A 17,985-nucleotide genomic window follows, 5' to 3' on the forward strand; every position below is an offset into this window, starting at 1 on the left:
CAACGGCCTCCTGTTAGGGGGTCCTGTCAGTAACTCCTCAGGATCCAATAAAGTTCGCTGTCTGTCTGTCTGTCTGTCTGTCTGTCTGTCTGTCTGTCTGTCTGTCTGTCTGTCTGTCTGTCTGTCTGTCTGTCTGTCTGTCTGTCTGTCTGCCGTAGAATGCAAATGCGAATTGGTGAAAATATTGTGAAATAATGAATAGTTCAATTTGACCTGTCGTGCAGATATTGTCCGCTTGTGAGAGTAATGTGGCTCATGAAAAAGAATTGTGGTGCTTGGAATGGATTATTCTGAACACGGCCGTTAAACCTTCAAATCAAAACATAGAGTGATAGGCTAGAGTCACTGGAAAAATTTCAGAGTATCGCATCTGTTTTCCGCTCGCCGCCACCGCCGCGATTGGCTTACTCGCATCACGTGACCTCTCGCCGCCATATCCCTTCCAAGCGCTTTGGGTGCGAGTGCATTGAACGCAGAGCGGGGCCGGATATTTAACAGTACCACGGTCCCCAGAAGTACTTCGTCGCTTTTTTAAACGCGTCATGCAGACAGGGGCGTAAGAAGACATTTTTTTCGGGGAGGGGGGGGGGGGCACGGGCCTGGTGTGCCACCCCCTGGCTACGCCACTGCATGCAGGTGCCAGAAGAGAGTAGCTCACCATCAATCGAACGTTACTGGTGAGCTACTGTGGGAATCTCGTTTGCCGTGTGGGAAAAATTAATGTCAAAGAGCGCCGTTCTACGTGGCTGCATAGTTGGCCTGAACGAATTCTCCCCCCCTCGAATAACAGTTCTTCCTGCAGTGAACTACGCTAACTTTGCTGGAAAAGATCTTATGTGACAGGATACTTCACCTTTTCGGTTCGCTCTGGTCAGCGATATTGAAAACTACATACATTTCTATTTCCTCGGCTGTTTATATCTCGATCTGTTGAACAGATTACGGATGCTATCCGAGTTATAAGCGTGTCACACACGAGAGCGAAATCGAAGATTTATTAAAATAATAACTGTTTACTGTTATACATTGAAGGCAATTGTGGCATGATCTTTGGCATTGCACAAAACCGAAGCGTGGAACTCTGTTGATAAACTTGATATAAGGCAATGTTATCAAGCGTATTTTTAAGCTTGTTGCAAAAAATGCTGCTAATGCTGCATTGCACCGAGCGTACCCTTAAAATACTGTATAGTTGGTGAAAAATGGTCACAGCAAAAAAAAAAAAGCAGATCCCACGCATTGAGGGAATTGATTTTATGCGAGCCATGTATACATACTGTGTTGCAGTAGCATGCGCTTTAAAAGTTCCGGGATGTGCTATTTCTGATCAAAAGAACATAAAGCACCATGCCGAGGAAGTTTTAATAAGAGTGCATTATGAAAAAAAAAATGTGCAGCAGTGCAGAAACCGAACCCCAGCTGTTTGCGCGCTGGCAACGCCAAAAAAAGAGCTGTTTGTCGGAACACAGCAAAATATTTGCAAATTCATTGCAACGTTGGGAATATTAAGGAGACAAGAAATAGGAAATGAAACAATTAAGTAGTGATGTCAATCATTTTTGATTGCCTAATTTCTACGTATCGTAAGATAAGATGCACCTTACCTACCGCACGCCGATTCGCCCGTGCGTTCGGCTGCTGGCGCTCCGAATCAAGACGTCGCGCGCAACTTCCAATTACCGTACACACACAACTTCTATCACACATATCAACCAGTTGAACAGCAAGTACGGTGCGCAAGCAAGCTATGCGTCAGAGATCAGTCGAAGGACGCAATGTTGAATGTTCTCGATGTTGTTCGATAACGTTCTCGAGTGCAGTGAACCTGAACACCGACTGCAAAGCTAGCGCAAACAGTCAAGATTCACCAAATGTCGAAGTAAGTGGCATCTCGCACGATGTCACTGCGCTAATGCAACTATGTTTACAGATCCGGACCTAGCGAACACGCCCGGGCGTGACACGAAAAGAGACCGATGAAGCCATGGAGAGAGTTCGCGAGCACATGGCAACATTCGCCGTACGTTTCTTTAGTTACCCCGCTAACCGCGCAGTCGATCGATGCCTGTCGACTCGAAATCACTTCTAATATCCTCTTGAAGAAACGCACACACATAATGCCGTTCTGCCGAGCGTAACACGGCACTGAGGCTAAAAGATCGGTCACTTCTCAACACACGCTAGCAACGCGCCGGACGGTCTGGAAGGGACATGGCCGCCGCCACCCAATGTTGCCCGCGTGCAGCCTACCTTTGCGGTACTCTGATTTTCCAGTGACTCTATGATAGGCGTGACCTTAACGCCATCGCCAGGACGCAATAAAAACATGCAGCGCACGATAAAGTGATTTCACGGACCAACGGCGCAGCTTTTGTCATAAAATACACAAACATATGCGGTGACCAGGGGCGTAGCGAGAAATTTATTTCGGCTACGGAAATTTCGGCGAGGGTTGTCCAGGCTGGGACAATGGTATTGTTTTGAAGGTCACGTGGTATCCAAGTACACTTTATGCGACGCTTAACCTAAATGTTCATCAGAGAAAAAGCTACCAAAGCTGGGTGTACGTCGCTCGCGGCAGGGAATTGCACGGTCGCACTTCATTCAGTGCAACGGCGCAAAATGCATTCCAACAGGAGAATACCGTTAGCTCTGGATTTTTTTCTTTTTTTTTTTGGACAAATAACCTGCATATACTGCAACTTACGTAGTGCACAAAATGAAACCACATCGACGGCGCAAAAACGCGGCGTGTACGAGAGACACCTTTGTCAGCGCGTCCGCCAAGGTGGGGCGTGGACCACCTATGGAGAAAAGCGATCACTTGACGAAGATAACCAATCGGCGGCGCAGAGAAAAGTATTGCGGTAATTTGTAGGTTCCAATGACTTCAGGTTAAAGTCACTTTAGGTTGGAGATCATGCTGGCTGTTTTGTACTGGTGCGTCTAAATGCACGCATGACGCAGCCATTACATAACAGCAAACTAAACCGTGCCAACGGCTCCATAGCGCTACAAGCGATTCGGCTGGCGTTGAAAAATAAACGGGAGGCGCTCGGCTACATGACCCGCTTGGTGATGGTTCGCAGCAGGGCCATAGCCGGAAATTTATTTAGAAGCCCCGTTTACGTAAAGGGGGCGAAGGGGACCTCCGACTTTCCCTGGGTGGGCATCGTCTCCTCGGGCAAAATGAGCTGACGACTCGCCCCAGCTTCTAGTCGCCCTACCAACTCCGTACACCATTCGCGAAAAGCGCGCACGATAGTCCACTCGTTCCCGTCGACGACGATGCATTTGGGGGGACCTTATTTTGTTCCTTGGGGGTACATAGCCACTCATATATATTGTTCTTACCATTACTGCTCGACTCGGAGGAATGTTGAGCTAGTATGTCGGCCGCTAAGAGTAGACAAAGACGTTCTTGTACATATCTTCGACAGACCTCTGTGTGGGTAAAAATACACGATCTTCTTGACCGGGGATGGCATTTTTAAGCGGCTCCCGACCATAGTTCTATCCACCGTCGCTGTCTTTGTGTTGGCTTCTCCACTAATTTTGAAGGCCCATGCACCTATACGTTCGGTAGCGTTGATGTGTTGCTGTTTCCCGGCGTCTTCTGTGTAATGCACGAGCTAAGTATATATAGTCTTTTTGTGTGACTAACTTCGGTTTTTTTATGTTCTATAGGCGTCGTAGAAGTTGACGGGATGGTCCTATTTGACATTGTGTTCTGCAAAGGCGTTTCGCTCTGCGTTGAAACTGCGTTTCCGTGCTGGCGGATTGTTTACGGGAAGTTTTTTGTCTCGCCGATGTAAGTGGCGTGGCAATCAGCACAGGGCACCTGGTAAACTAGCCCGGGGAATCTTTCTTTTGGCGGTTGGTCTCCTTGTCCTGGTATGAGTCGGCCAAGTGCTGATATGGGCTTGTGCGTCACATGGATACCCTCCTCGCTTACAACCTGGTTGTACGGGACGGCGAGGCGACAGGGTTGTTCGAAGGAGGGGGTTTTTAGCTAGTCCAGAGTTCCGCTATGGGAAACCAGCGTTGGATAGGTGGCGCGCCGAAAAAGGACGGCTCGCGGGGAGATGCGGCCGCTCGATCAGACGACCAGCCGGAGTGTGTGCACGCGCGTGCGTTGTTCCTATGCTTGTCTTTGGCACAAAAAAGCAGTGGCGGCAGTCATATTGCGCTTTAGTTTAGGAAAAATAAATTTGCCTGACGGTTATTTTCACAGGAAAGCACTCGAAAACAGAAAGAAGCTCTGCAAAGCGGATTACGTGTGCGTATACGGCGTCGAAGAGACGGTACCGTGCCGTGATGGCGACTCTCTCGTCATCATTTTCTGGCCGAGTAGCTCGAGGGAGCCCTCGGGCAGTGCGCAGAACACGTGCTCCGGTTGTTAGAGGATCAGTCGCAGCCGACCCCGCACCGCTGTTCACTTGGTCCGATAGTTTGCTGCTTTGCGGTAAAAGAACCATTAGTTTCAAGGACGCGCGGCAGTTCCGCCGTGTCATCTGGAGGGGCACGAGAGTGGACAAGGAGCCTACCCGACGGCGTGCGCCGTTTGCGGCTTCGGGGGAGATAAGAGACACGGGCCATGGATTGCGCGGCGCGGAAGACGAAGTTGCTTATGCATTGTTGGCGATCCTCGGACCAATTTGTGTGTTTGCGAGCAATGTCGCCGCGCCAGACCAGCTGTACAGCGGTCGTCTCGTCGCGTGTAGGCACGCCACATGCAGTAGCCCGAACCCTCCCGGTGCCGGCAGCTTCATTTTCTGAATGGGGCCTGGATGCCGACAAAGCGGACTCTTCGGCGGCGCGGGTCTATGACTTCAAAGGGATAACAGTGAGAAGAGGTCCCGCGTTGACATTGCGTGAGGCGAAGGGCGAGATAACTTGTTCATTGTTGACAACATTCGAACCAGTGTTGTGTTCGCGTGTGATGTCACCGCGCCAGGCCAGCTACACTGAAATGTGTGCAAGTGTAAACAGGAGAGCCCTGGGGCACTGCTGTAAGTGTCCCACAGTGTTACGTGAATGACGGGTCGTGGAAGGCGGGCTCGAAAGGGGGCGTGTACACTGAAGGTGCCCCGCCTCTTTTTCTATCGTCCGATATGATACACTCATTGGTAGAAATCGAGCGAGGAGATTAAACAATGGTTCCGCCCTACATCGCAAGTGTTTATAAACGGGTGTGTGTGTGAATGAAGAAAGCGCGAGCCGGGCATCGGCCGCCGCTGGATAGTCATGTATGTTGATCTGATCTGAACTTTCCTTTTTGCTTCTAATAAACAGTTTTGTTTTTGGAAGTTGGCCTCCCTGGTTGCAAGGTGTCTCCGGACGATAAGGAAGAGGCTTCCCTAGTAGCGGGAAACGCCTAGCCTCCTACCAGCCTGGACAGATCTTAACTGGTGCCGTGACCAGGATCGTCTGACTGACTTGCTGCATCAGGGCAGGCGACATCTAGTGATTTCTGCTTGGAAGCTGTTCCTGGAGTCAAGGCTCAATTTTGCGCGGCGTCATCAAAGGTAGAGGCCCCGACCAGCTTCCTGCGACGACACCCAAGCATATTCTTCGGGCAAGGAATCGGCGACTGAAAGGTGCGGGTCCTGCTGTATCGACTAGCAGCGGCGTCACTACTACGACGGTGAAGGACCACGAACCGCTGTGAAAGACCCGGTGGATCGACTGAGCGACTTCTCGGCTCCCGACGTTGGAGGATTTCGACAGGCGTCACCTACAGACGGCTCGCCAAGTGGCTGCGCCGCATGAACTCAGGTAGGCCCTGCCCTATTTTCTCCGGAAGCACCATGTCGGTTAAAACGCGGGCTCCCGCAGCGTGCAGCGGGAGAGATAACCGCTGAATCAGCGTTGACAGAGACAGATGTTGTGAGCCAAGTGGCTTCGGAAGTGCATAGGAGTCCTTTAGACTCGAGTGATCAGGATGCTGCCATACGGCTGAGGGAGAAGGAGCTGGATCTAGAAATGCTCAGGATGCAAAAGCAGCTTCAGACATTAAGGCTGCAAGAGCAGGGTATTCATGAGAGCGAAGGCGGACGGAGGGCAAAATTGAGTAGCTATGCCAAGGACTTAAGGGCAGTACTTCCCGCAATGCCTGAATCAGATGACCTGGCGCCAGCGTGATTTAAAAGTGCGGAAAGTATGCTCAGAAGCTGCGACATTCCACAGGATGCTGCAGGCGCTATCATTGTACCTTTCCTTAATGAGAAAAGTAGGACCCTCGTTGCAAACAAATCGGAGGACAGAGTTTTGTCATACGATGAAATCCGCGAGCTAGTGCTCTCGGAATTAAAACTGACGCCCGAGGAGTATAAGCGCAGGTTTTACGCCTGCCGGAAAGGCAAGGAGAGCTGGGGACAGTTCGTCACACTATTAGACATAACCCTCGACTATTATTTGCGGAGCCGGAACGTAAAGACTTTGGAAGAGCTTCGCGCGCTCATGATCTCTGACCGTGTGAAAGAGATGTCGCATGAGGTATGTGCCTATGTGCTCCAGCATGAAACAGGCGAATGGTTTAGACCGAGGAAGGTGGCTGAACTAGCCGAAAAATTTGAAGAAAGTAGAGCTGGGTACCGCCAGACAGGGGCCGCCGGGATTACAATTACGGCAGAACCGAAGCTACGAACGGCAGCAAGCGAAAGCGTGAATAGATGTCAGGAGATTAATGAGCCGCGCCCTCAGCCGAAATGCTACGGATGTGAGAAATTCGGTCATGTGCAGTGGAACTGTCCTCAGGCTAAGCCGAAGGGAGCGACCGAATGGCAGAATGGTAAGGAGCCACAGCAGACGATGTTCGCGGGAAGGGCCGTTTTCGACTTTAGTAGGGGGAAAATGGGACCCAGAGACTCGGCGTCGGAATCTAGACGAGCTTGGGTAGATGTTGTGTGTGGGAGGCGTTTGTTGAAGGCCCGTCTGGACTCAGGAGCCGAAATAATCATACTGAGAAAGAGCCAACTACCGGAGAGATTGGTAGGAGAACGCAGTAGAAAGGTATGCTTGCGAGGAGCGTTTGGGCACACGGTCATAGCAGACCTCATGCGGGTACCTTGGAGTTTACCCGCAAGAAATGGTGGGACAAGTCCGCAACTGGTGACATGGTGTGCTGTTACCGATGAGTTAGCGCAGGATGTTGATGTCTTACTAACTCCCGATGCTTTTGAAAAACTCGAACGTGAAAGAAAAATAGCTGCCGAACACGCGAAGCGGGTAGCACAATTAAAGGATGAAACACAACGCAAGGAGGGCAACGACGGAGCGTCGGTGTTGGTAGTTGGGTCACCCGAGGGTGCAGGGCAGGATAAGACGGAGGGACTGGGAAATGAGGAGTCACCATTGGACTCTCCAGAGCAAGGTACGGCCGAGTCAGCGTTGGCGAAGCGACAAGGAGATGTAGAGAAGGGGGAGTTGGCTGGCGTAGACAACGTTCTAGACCCTTCTAATGAGGTTGCTGTGTACTCTGATGAGAAGTGGGATGAAATCCTGGAGTATGTAGATGAGAGGCTGTGCGCTGTTAAAGATGTTAGGAGTACGGTTAACCCTTCCAATGGTAACATTGCACAGCGAAATGTGAAAAAAACTGAGTCATGTAGCGCAACCAGAGTCGGATTCGTGGGACCTAGGGCGGGTTCAAGCTATTCAGCAGCTTGAAGTACCAGTGACGAAGAAAGAACTTCGTAGCGCACCTGGTTTGCTTAAGTACTGCAAGGACTACATTTGGTCATACTTCGAAATAGTGCGCCTTCCGACCGATCTTACTTATTACAGACGCCATGCATGGTCTGTCTCGTCAACCTAAACTTAGCGTTGGCATCTGCGAGTGTGACATGGTGGGCCAAGGAATGTACAGGGTGGTGGCCTGACCTGCAGACCCCTTTGATGTGTTGGTGTTGTGTGGTGCGGAACAAACATTCTTGTACACTATTCATTTCATGCTATCTCGTGATTACAGTGCCGTTAGTGCTCATTTATTCAATTTTAAAGTGTCATGGTGTATTACATGTTCTGATAATGTGTTGTGTGTACAACAAGTGTACCACAACATTCTCGGTGGGCAGGAGTTAAGTTCGCCAAGCCGAACGTTAGCTCGAGGGAGCCCTCGGGCAGTGCGCAGAACACGTGCTCCGATTGTTAGAGCATCAGTCGCAGCCGACCCCGCGCCACTGTTCACTTGGTCCGATAGTTTGCTGCTTTGCGGTAAAAGAACCATTAGTTTCAAGGACGCGCGGCCGTTCCGCCGTGTCATCTGGAGGGACACGAGAGTGGACAAGGAGCCTACCCGACGGCGTGCGCCGTTTGAGGCTTCGGGGGAGATAAGAGACACGGGCCATGGATTGGGCTTATGCAAGTTGCTTATGCATTGTTGGCGATCCTCGGACCAATTTGTGTGTTTGCGAGCAATGTGGCCGTGCCAGACTAGCTGTACAGCGGTCGTCTCGTCGCGTGTAGGCACGCCACATGCAGTAGCCCGAACCCTCCCGGTGCCGGCAGCTTCATTTTCCGAATGGGGCCTGGATGCCGACAAAGCGGACTCTTCGGCGGCGCGGGTCTATGACTTCAATGGGACAACAGTGAGAAGAGGTCCCGCGTTGACATTGCGTGGGGCGAAGGGCGAGATAACTTGTTCATTGTTGACAACATTCGAACCAGTGTTGTGTTCGCGTGTGATGTCGCCGCGCCAGGCCAGCTACACTGAAATGTGTGCAAGTGTAAACAGGAGAGTCCTGGGGCACTGCTGTAAGTGTCCCACAGTGTTACGTGCATGACGTGTCGTGGAAGGCGGGCTCGAAAGGGGGCGTGTACACTGAAGGTGCCCCGCCTGTTTTTCTATCGTCCGATATGATACACTCATTGGTAGAAATCGAGCGAGGAGATTAAACAATGGTTCCGCCCTACATCGCGAGTGTTTATAATCGGGTGTGTGTGTGAATGAAGAAAGAGCGCGAGCCGGGCATCGGCCGCCGCTGGATAGTCATGTATGTTAATCTGATCTGAACTTTCCTTTTTGCTTCTAATAAACAGTTTTGTTTTTGGAAGTTGGCCTCCCTGGTTGCAAGGTGTCTCCGGACGATAAGGAAGAGGCATCCCTAGTAGCGGGAAACGCCTAGCCTCCTACCAGCCTGGACAGATCTTAACTTGTCCCAAGCTGTGCGGGCTGACAAGCCTCCATCGATAAGTGTGTGCTGCGTCGATGCCGTGCTGCACACTTTTGCAGTGAAAAAAAAAGGCAAAGGGTGCTATGCCTTTTCCCGGGGGTTTTGGAAGTCCGCGGTAAGTATGCAGGCGGACGTTAATGAAGAAGGAACCTGCCGTGGTAGTTTAGCACTATGGTGTCGCGCTGCTCAGCTCGAGGACGCAGGATAGATTCCCGGCCACGGCAGCCGCATTTTGATGGGGACTAAATGCAAAGAACACCCGTGTACTTAGATGTGGGTGCACGTTTAAGAACCCGATGTCAATATTATCTGGTGCCTCTACTACGGCGTACCTCATAATCACATATTGCTTGGCGCGTAAAATCCCAGCAACTATTGAGGTCTATTGACTATTGAGCAACTATTGAGCAACTATTGAGATAGGTGGCGAGACGCTGAAAGTTGTAAAGGAGTACGTCTACTTAGGACAGGTAGTAACCGCGGAGCCGAACCATGAGAGTGAAATAACTAGAAGAATAAGGATGGGATGGGGCTCATTTGGCAAGCATTATCAAATCATGAATAGTAGTCTACCACTATCTCTCAAGAGGAAGGTATATAACAGCTGCATCTTACCGGTACTTACCTACGGAGCAGAAACCTGGAGACTTACAAAGAGGGTTCAACTTAAATTGAGGACGACGCAGCGAGCGATGGAAAGGAGAATGATAGGTGTAACCTTAAGAGACAGGAAGAGAGCAGAGTGGGTCAGGGAACAAACGGGGGTTAAGGATATCATAGTTGAAATTAAGAAGAAGAAATGGATGTGGGCCGGCCACGTAGCACGTCGGCAGGATAACCGGTGGTCATTAAGGGTAACTGACTGGATTCCAAGAGAGGGCAAACGCGTGAGGGGAAGACAGAAAATTAGGTGGGTAGATGAGATTAAGAAGTTTGCAGGTATAACGTGGCAACAGAAAGCACAGGACCGGGTTAATTGGCGGAACATGGGAGAGGCCTTTGCCCTGCAGTGGGCGTAGACAGGCTGATGATGATTGAGGTCGATCAAGCACCTCATTTCCAAGCCGACACAAGCAAGCGAAAAAAAAACTAAAACAACACGTTAGGCCAATTCATGTACGTGTAAAAATTCAAGATTTTGACACTTCCCTAGCGAGGCATGAATTCCGGAGTCACTTCACCACAGCCGCGAATGCACAAGGAAGCTTGATCGCGTCAGCTGACTCCAGTAGTCCGCTGCTTTATTCATATCGAGATCTCCGTCTGTAGCACGAATTACGTTTAACGGAGGCATCTCAGCATCGAGCATTCATCGCGTGTGTATTTTTATAACCGTTCGGCGGTTTAGTCGCAAGTGCCCCAGCGCATATTTCCGAATTACAGGGCATCTTTCCTTCCACATAAATGTTTGCAAATAATGTACACTACATGCCCATCGTTCACTTGACGCGGTGGCATCAGAAGGGGCTTGGTGGCGCTGGTAAGATGAAAAAATTACAGCATATTCACGGGGTGAATGCTACAGATTCTGCTGTCTGGTCGCCATTACGTCCACTATGGAAAAAACTTGCAGTGGCTTAGCTCGGCTATGCCAGGATATACGCAGCGTTAGCTAAGGTTCAGCTGATTATTAAATGCGAATGTATTTCTTAGTCGGGCTATGTAGGGCATCCGGCGTTGTCCGCGCGCCTCTCCGCTCTCACTCCCTCTCCCATAGCAACAGCTGCAGGCGCGCGCGCTTATCCTCGCCCCTAGCAACCGGAGCAGGTGGTGCGGGCGGAGTAGCGGAGAGTGAGTGGAGAGGAGGAGCACGCTCTGACGTGTGAGGGCGCTCGCATCGCGGGAGCTCGGCGGAGCTCCCGCGTGTGTAGAGAGAGTGTAGGAGAGGGTAGGTGCAGTGCTTCGCCGCTCCTTCTCTCGCCGTTCGCTCTCTCTCCTCCCTGCGCCACCGCCTGAATGCAGTGCGTTTGAAACGCGTTTGTAGCGTTTGTGCTGGCTTGGCACAGCCTGAAAAGAGCGCGTTCTAAACGCGTTTGTGCTGCATTGAAGGCGGTGGCAACATCCCTGAGGTGATTACGAACGCACGTGAGAAGCGTTCGTTGAAAGAGGCGCCCAAAAGGGAGACACTTGAGCGCGTCGATCTGTCCAGCTGTACGCCATTAAAATTACTACGCCGTGTACTCTCGTCGCAAGAAATGCATTCGCATTTCTTCACGATTCCCTTCGGGGAGGCGGGGGCATTTTTTCTTAACGTTCTTGGTTGTCAAGCTTCTCCGCTTTTCTGCGCCGCTTAGCAGCATTTGTGCTCTCCTTCTCCGTGGCTATACCACACTGGAAAACGCCAGTCAGCCGGTCTGACAAATGGCTAACCTCCCTGTCTTTCCGTTTTTCTTTTCCTCCTCCTCCTCCCCGCTATATGTATACCCCACTGATACGTCTGCGTATGTGCGCAAAATGAGAGGCGCTATCAAGCAGTTTCGGCGCAGCGTCAGACGGCCACTGCGCAAGGGAGGCGCACAGTTGGGCGCGCTCCGGCGCCAATGCGTCTGCCACATGCATGACGTCACTCCTGTGGAATGCACAGACCGGCGAAGCGCGCGCGGCGGTGGCGGCCCCTGTGCGCCAGCTGCGCGCCGTGTGACGTCTCTGCTCCTCGCGCATGCGCAGCACAGCTCTCGAACTGCCACGCGAAACTGCTCCGCTTCGGCCAGTGTAGCTAAAGCTACAAAAGACACGCGTCCCTCATGCCCAACGCTACGGGAAGGTCTTTTCTACGTTGGTTGTATAGATCGCACCCCCGAAAACTTTCCGCCTCCAACGTGTTTTTACATTACCTCCTGTATCGGAGGTATTGGAAGCTTTATCCACCTCACGTGGTTTGGCAGTACCTCCGGTTTCGGCCTACCTTTCACCAAATGATGATTTCGTGTGGTGACATCATCATGTGACATCATGTTGTGTGACGTCAGAGCGTCATCATGAAATATGCCCAGGCACTCCGCATATTTTTAAACTGTGGCTAAAGTTAGCTGGGCACCCTCTATATATACATACAAAATGTAGAAATTTCGGGGTGTTTGGGCCTTTGGCAACTCCTGAGGTGCGTAATGGTACGGCGACACCTACGGGCCTCTTTTACAGGCACACGTGGTGCACGTGACATGTATTTCACTCGCGTCAACACCCTCCTGTCTTTGATTCCCTTCGCTCTGTTTGACAGCTAGTGTTCCAGATGGCGTGCATGCGGGAGACAAACTGAAATGTTTTAAAGGAGTACTGACATGAATTTTAAAATTTTTCGGGTTGTTGCTCTAAATGAAAGCACGGGTGTCGAGAACCCTAAAAAGAGTGTCGTGGTGCCTGGGGATGCATTGCATATATTTTTAATACCGCTTCTTTCAACCAGCAGTTTCGGTTTCGGTTTCGAGAGGGCGGCTTCATAGTGACGTATCAAGTCGGCCCGTGACGTCACGGGCAGACTGCAACCCACGAAATATGCACCTGCTGTCCATTGCTGTCAGTCGAACGTGGTTCATGATGAGTGAACTGTCGTCCAGTGCCTCCGACAGCGATTTCTGTGATTTAGGCTGCATGCAGAACCCAGATTTCGCAAACCAAGTGAGCTGACTTGAAACGTCATAGGGCTCTCCATGCGGTGAAGCTGCCTTGCAGATGCTGGGAGATGAAAACATTAAAATCAAACTTAAATATTTATACGTGTTTCCCGGATGCGGTGTGGGGAGAGCGTTAACACTACATGCCAAGGAAACCAAAAACGTCCGTTTTGCTGCACTTCAAAATGGTGTCAGTACTCCTTTAAGGCCCGAACACACCTGCGCGTTGCAGCGTGTCAGCGCGTGACTTTTTGAAGCCGCGCCGCGCCCTCTCCCTATGGAGAGTGAGGGTGCGCAGCTTCGCGTAGCCGCGCGCCCTCTCTCTCTATAGGAAGAGCGCGCGGCGCCGCGTCAAAAGGTCACGCGCTGACGCGCTGCAACGCGTACATGTGTTTAGGCATTTACACTTTGCTTCCATCGTCGTTGGCATGCGCTGGTTCGGCCTGTAAGGATGCATAAGCGGTAGCTGCGCTTGCCTTTTCCTTGAACCGTGGCCGGCTCTCCTGGAGTGAGAAGAACAGTCTGGATAAACCACGGAAGGCCGAGCCCCACCAGAATCTCGAAGATGTTGCTTCCAAGTGCGTTGCATACCGCCATATCACCGAATCCTGACAGGGGAAAACACAGACGCAGTCGCTCAACACGGTAAGATATAACCAAATGGGAGGAATACAGCATCAGCACAAACTATACTTAGTTTCGATGACGTGCAGAACCAGCAGCATCGGTTCCCCACCAAACAGTTTGTGAAAGTTCACCACAGCTTCGTGAAATAAATGTAAAAACAGCGCCACAAACAAGGACTAGCGAGCAACACACACACAGCACTGACTTTCAACAGGATGTAATGGCGAAGCGAATAGTATATACAGGGTGTTTCAGCGAATTAGAACCAATTACTTAAAGAACAAACATAGGCGCTACACGTCTCGAATTGGCGCAGTCTCGTACTAAGCCATATGGAGCACGTCAAAATATTTTTTTCCAATCCACCAAGCTCGGTAGTTAACAAATATTGCTTAATCAACTTTTTAAGTAGCAACTCCAGCGAAACATCTTGAACACAACAGTGGCAGCGCTTCCTCAGAAACAGCAGATTTTTAAAGCTTGCTTTGCCCATCAACAATAGAAGTCACCCTGAACGGTGAGGACATGTCCCCCGAAAAGCCTCTGGAGGGTGCCGATTGGTGCACCATCGGACCCAAGACCCAAATTATCCGCTCAATTGCGCAGAGCAACACCCAGGACGGATCTCTCTCACTCACCGGCGAGGGGGCGGACGGCCACTGACAACGTTCACTCTAATGAAGCGATTTCACGATCGTCATACGCAGGCCTTATGACCGATATTTAGGTGCGGCTTATTACGTTAGAGGGCAGTTCGACTCCCGAAAAAATGCGAAAGTGTACTATACAGTGCTCGGTCGCAATCTTATGAGCGATATCTGTCGCACCATGAAGTTCCAGGTGCGGTTTATTACGTTAGAGGACATTTACTCTACCGAAAAAGAGCGAAAGTGCTCTATACAGTGCTCGGCTGCAATTATATGACTGATATCTGTCGCAACATGAAGTTTCAGGTGCGGCTTATTACGTTAGAGGTCATTTCGACTGCCGAAAAAGTACTGGTGAGCCAGGAGGCTCACCAGTAATAATACACCTAGCAGTGCGGGCAATATGGCAACAAGGAGCATTAAGCAGAAGGTCAGAGAGGCGGAGAGGACTTATTGAATGGCAGCGATGGAAAACAAGCCGGCTCTGAGTAACCATCGAAAGGGAAAAAACGAAATAAGGAGGGAAAGGTTTTATGATAATTCAAGGGGAAGCGCTCTGCTCTTTTAAGCAAGGTAGTTATAAAGCGAGATTCAGTAACGAAGAACAATGTACATGCTGCGGAGGAACTAAGGAAACGATGGAACATGTACTGAATGAATGTGGCGATATTCACCCAGGTAGACGTGTGGGCACGAGTCTACATGAAGCCTTAGGTTTTAGGGACAACAATGGAAAGCTGAATACGTCCGCGATAGAAATAAGTAAGAGACGGTTAGAGTATTGGTGGCAGAAAAGTAGAGATAAAGTACAAAAATAAATAATGGGGAAAAATAAGGTCATCCTGCCTTAAGAGGCAGAGAGATGGACCGTGAATTTATATTTTTTTGTTATAATAACATAGATGTAATCAGTGTAGATAAAGTATTAAGCCAACTTGAAACAAGGAAGTTTTTTTTTCCTTCGAGCCTGGTGGCAGACATGTCACCGCCCCGTTATAAAGGGGACGCTCATAGCATCCATCCATCCAAGTGCGAAATTGTTCGAATACAGTGCTCGGTTGCAATCTTATGAACGATATTTGTCGCACCATGAAGTTTCAGGTGCGGCTTATTACGTTAGAGGGCATTTCGACTGCAGAAAACGTGCGAGCGCGTTCTATACAGTGCTCGGTTGCATTCTTATGACTGATATCTGTCGCACCATGAAGGTTCAGGTGTGGTTTATTACGTTAGAGGACATTTACTCTACCTAAAAAGAGTGAAAGTGTTCTCTACAGTGCTCGGTTGCAATTATATGACTGATATCTTCTGGCACCATGAAGTTTCGGGTGCGGTTTATTACGTTACAGGGCACTTCGACTCCCGAAAAAGAGCGAAAGTATTCCATACAGTGCTCGGTTGCAATTATATGACTGATATCCGTCGCACCATGAAGTTTTAGGCGCGGCTTATTACGTTAGAGGGCAGTTCGACTCCCGAAAAAGTGCGAAAGTGTTCTATAGACCCTTTTCATAAATACGCCACCTGACGGTGGGCTTTTCGTCAGTTTCGCTTCGCAAAAGAGCATGGGATAGCCAGCGCCATCGTGAGGGCATGGAAAGCGAGCCGTCAAATGCGTGAGTGCTGTGATGTTTGTGTTGGCGCCTAGTTCTCCGTGTCATCCGCTGAAATCTCACCGTTTGCGTGCTTGAACGAGCTCTTAGTACTCTCCGTTGGTCTTTCTGAGGTGCTTCCGATGCACAATGAGCAACATTTTGTATCCTTCAACGGGTTGGAGGAGCAGTTTGGCTCGACTGCCGCGGGTGCGGGACCGTGACCACCGCCAACTCGCGTGCGCGCCCGGACCAGAAAAAAAGGCTCGCCGAAGCTACAAACTTCTCACCGAAGGAAAGGAAGGACGTCGCTGTCGCGGAACTATGCGACCGCAACCGGTGAAATTCCTGCAGGTCTGCCGCAAGCCACACCACGCAACTATTTTCCGGACGCCACGCGTTAGGTATATTTGCGGCGACAATTAAAACAACACTCTGACCACGATTAAAAGCAAATAAAAGCACGACGTTTCGGCCTCCGTACGGGAGCCTTGTTCACAAGTGAAAAATGACTGTGTGAGCGGTCCGGTTATGTATGTTATAAAACGTGACGTAAGCAACGTGTGCAGGCGTGTGGAAAGTTTCCGTCATTTCGAATGAGTGTGTGCGCCGTTGTCTGGATCGTGATAGATTCGAGATGAAGCCGAGATGACCAGTTCTTTTCTCTATATGTATATTTGTATGCAGTGGCGTAGCCAGGGGGGGGGGGCACACCGGGCCCGTGCCCCCCGACCCACCCCCCCGATTTTTTTTTTTTTTGCCATGGCACACAGATCACAAAATGACACTCGACCACATCTGCCTGCCCGGCCCCCACACTTCAGATCAAGGTGGTGCCCCCCCCCCCCCCGAAAAAAAATTTCTGCCTGCGCCCGTTTGTATGTATTAAAAAATGTTGACACGTGGCTTACGGTATGCGAGTACTGTCGCTAAGTAAATGAACGGTACGCAACTTCATTTTTATTTTTCTGGCTGGCCTTACGAACCCTCGCAGTATTTCTGCACAATCTATCGTAATTCACCGCATGCAGGCACTCGGGAGAAGACTATTCATACGTAAAAGCAAGGCTACACATGGCGCTGTGAAATAAGCACGTCCGTTTCTGTAGCGCGTTTACAAAACGGCGTCCGCACGTCCGTTTGACACCACGTACGGAGAGAGAGCACGTGCGTTTGTTATTCAAGTTTTATCGCGTACCTTATCGCTGTTCTCGTCGCGATATCGTCGATGGTGGCACATGGGAACGCAGCACGTCTGCACCATTGCAGCACCTCTACGAAAAACGTTGATGAGAGTTCACGATTCGGCGGTGCTGAAGTGTCACGCACTGGCACGTTGCCGAAGCCTGCGTCGTCTGCTGCGGTGCCCTCACAATGGCGGCAGAGTGTAGTTTGCGTGCGCAGCGCTAGGGGCGCCCTTTTTCGAAAAGGGTCTATACAGTGCTCGATTGCAATTATATGACTGATATCTGTCGCACCATGAGGCTTCAGGTGCGGTTTATTATGTTACATGGCACTTCGACTCACGAAAAAGAGCGAAAGTATTCTATACAGTGCTCGGTTGCAATTATATGACTGATATCTGTCGCACCATGAAGTTTTAGGCGCGGCTTATTACGTTAGAGGGCAGTTCGACTCCCGAAAAAGTGCCAAATTGTTCTCTACAGTGCTCGGTTGCAATCTTACGACCGATATCTGTCGCACCATGAAGTTTCAGGTGCGGTTTATTACGTTACAGGGCACTTCCACTCCCGAAAAATAGCGAAAGTATTCTATACAGTGCTCGGTTGCAATTATATGACTGATATCTGTCGCACCATGAAGCTTCAGGTGCGGTTTATTATGTTACATGAAACTTCGACTCCCGAAAAAGAGCGAAAGTATTCTATACAGTGCTCGGTTGCAATTATATGACTGATATCTGTCGCACCATAAAGTTTTAGGCGCGGCTTATTACGTTAGAGGGCAGTTCGACTCCCGAAAAAGTGCGAAAGTGTTCTATACAGTGCTCGGTTCCAATCTTACGACCGATATCTGTCGCACCATGAAGTTTCAGGTGCGGCTTATTACGTTAGAGGGCATTTCGACTGCCGAAAAAGTACTGGTGAGCCAGGAGGCTCACCAGTAATTATACACCTAGCAGTGCGGGCAATATGGCAACAAGGAGCATTAAGCAGAAGGTCAGAGAGGCGGAGAGGACTTATTGGATGGCAGCGATGGAAAATAAGTCGGCTCTGAGTAACCATCGAAAGGGAAAAAACGAAATAAGGAGGGAAAGGTTTTATGATAATTCAAGGGGAAGCGCTCTGCTGTTTTAAACAAGGTCGGG

At 50.2% G+C, this 17,985-nt stretch overlaps 1 protein-coding gene across 3 annotated transcripts in view; it reads right to left on the reverse strand.

The window, feature by feature from the left end:
- Window positions 1–17,985, reverse strand: part of LOC119379406 (probable sodium/potassium/calcium exchanger CG1090) — a 527,113-nt gene that overhangs the window by 117,843 nt on the left and 391,285 nt on the right. For 2 of the 3 annotated variants that reach the window (XM_049411972.1, XM_049411971.1), the window contains exon 9: window positions 13,267–13,398. The exons of the other annotated variant lie outside the window; for it this stretch is intronic. In XM_049411972.1, coding sequence (XP_049267929.1) covers window positions 13,267–13,398 — 132 coding nt within the window. The remainder of the gene's footprint in view (window positions 1–13,266; window positions 13,399–17,985) is intronic. 3 annotated transcript variants of the gene reach the window in all.

This window comes from Rhipicephalus sanguineus, chromosome 1 (genome assembly GCF_013339695.2).
Source record: "Rhipicephalus sanguineus isolate Rsan-2018 chromosome 1, BIME_Rsan_1.4, whole genome shotgun sequence".
In the NCBI taxonomy this organism is placed as follows: Eukaryota; Metazoa; Arthropoda; class Arachnida; order Ixodida; family Ixodidae; genus Rhipicephalus; species Rhipicephalus sanguineus.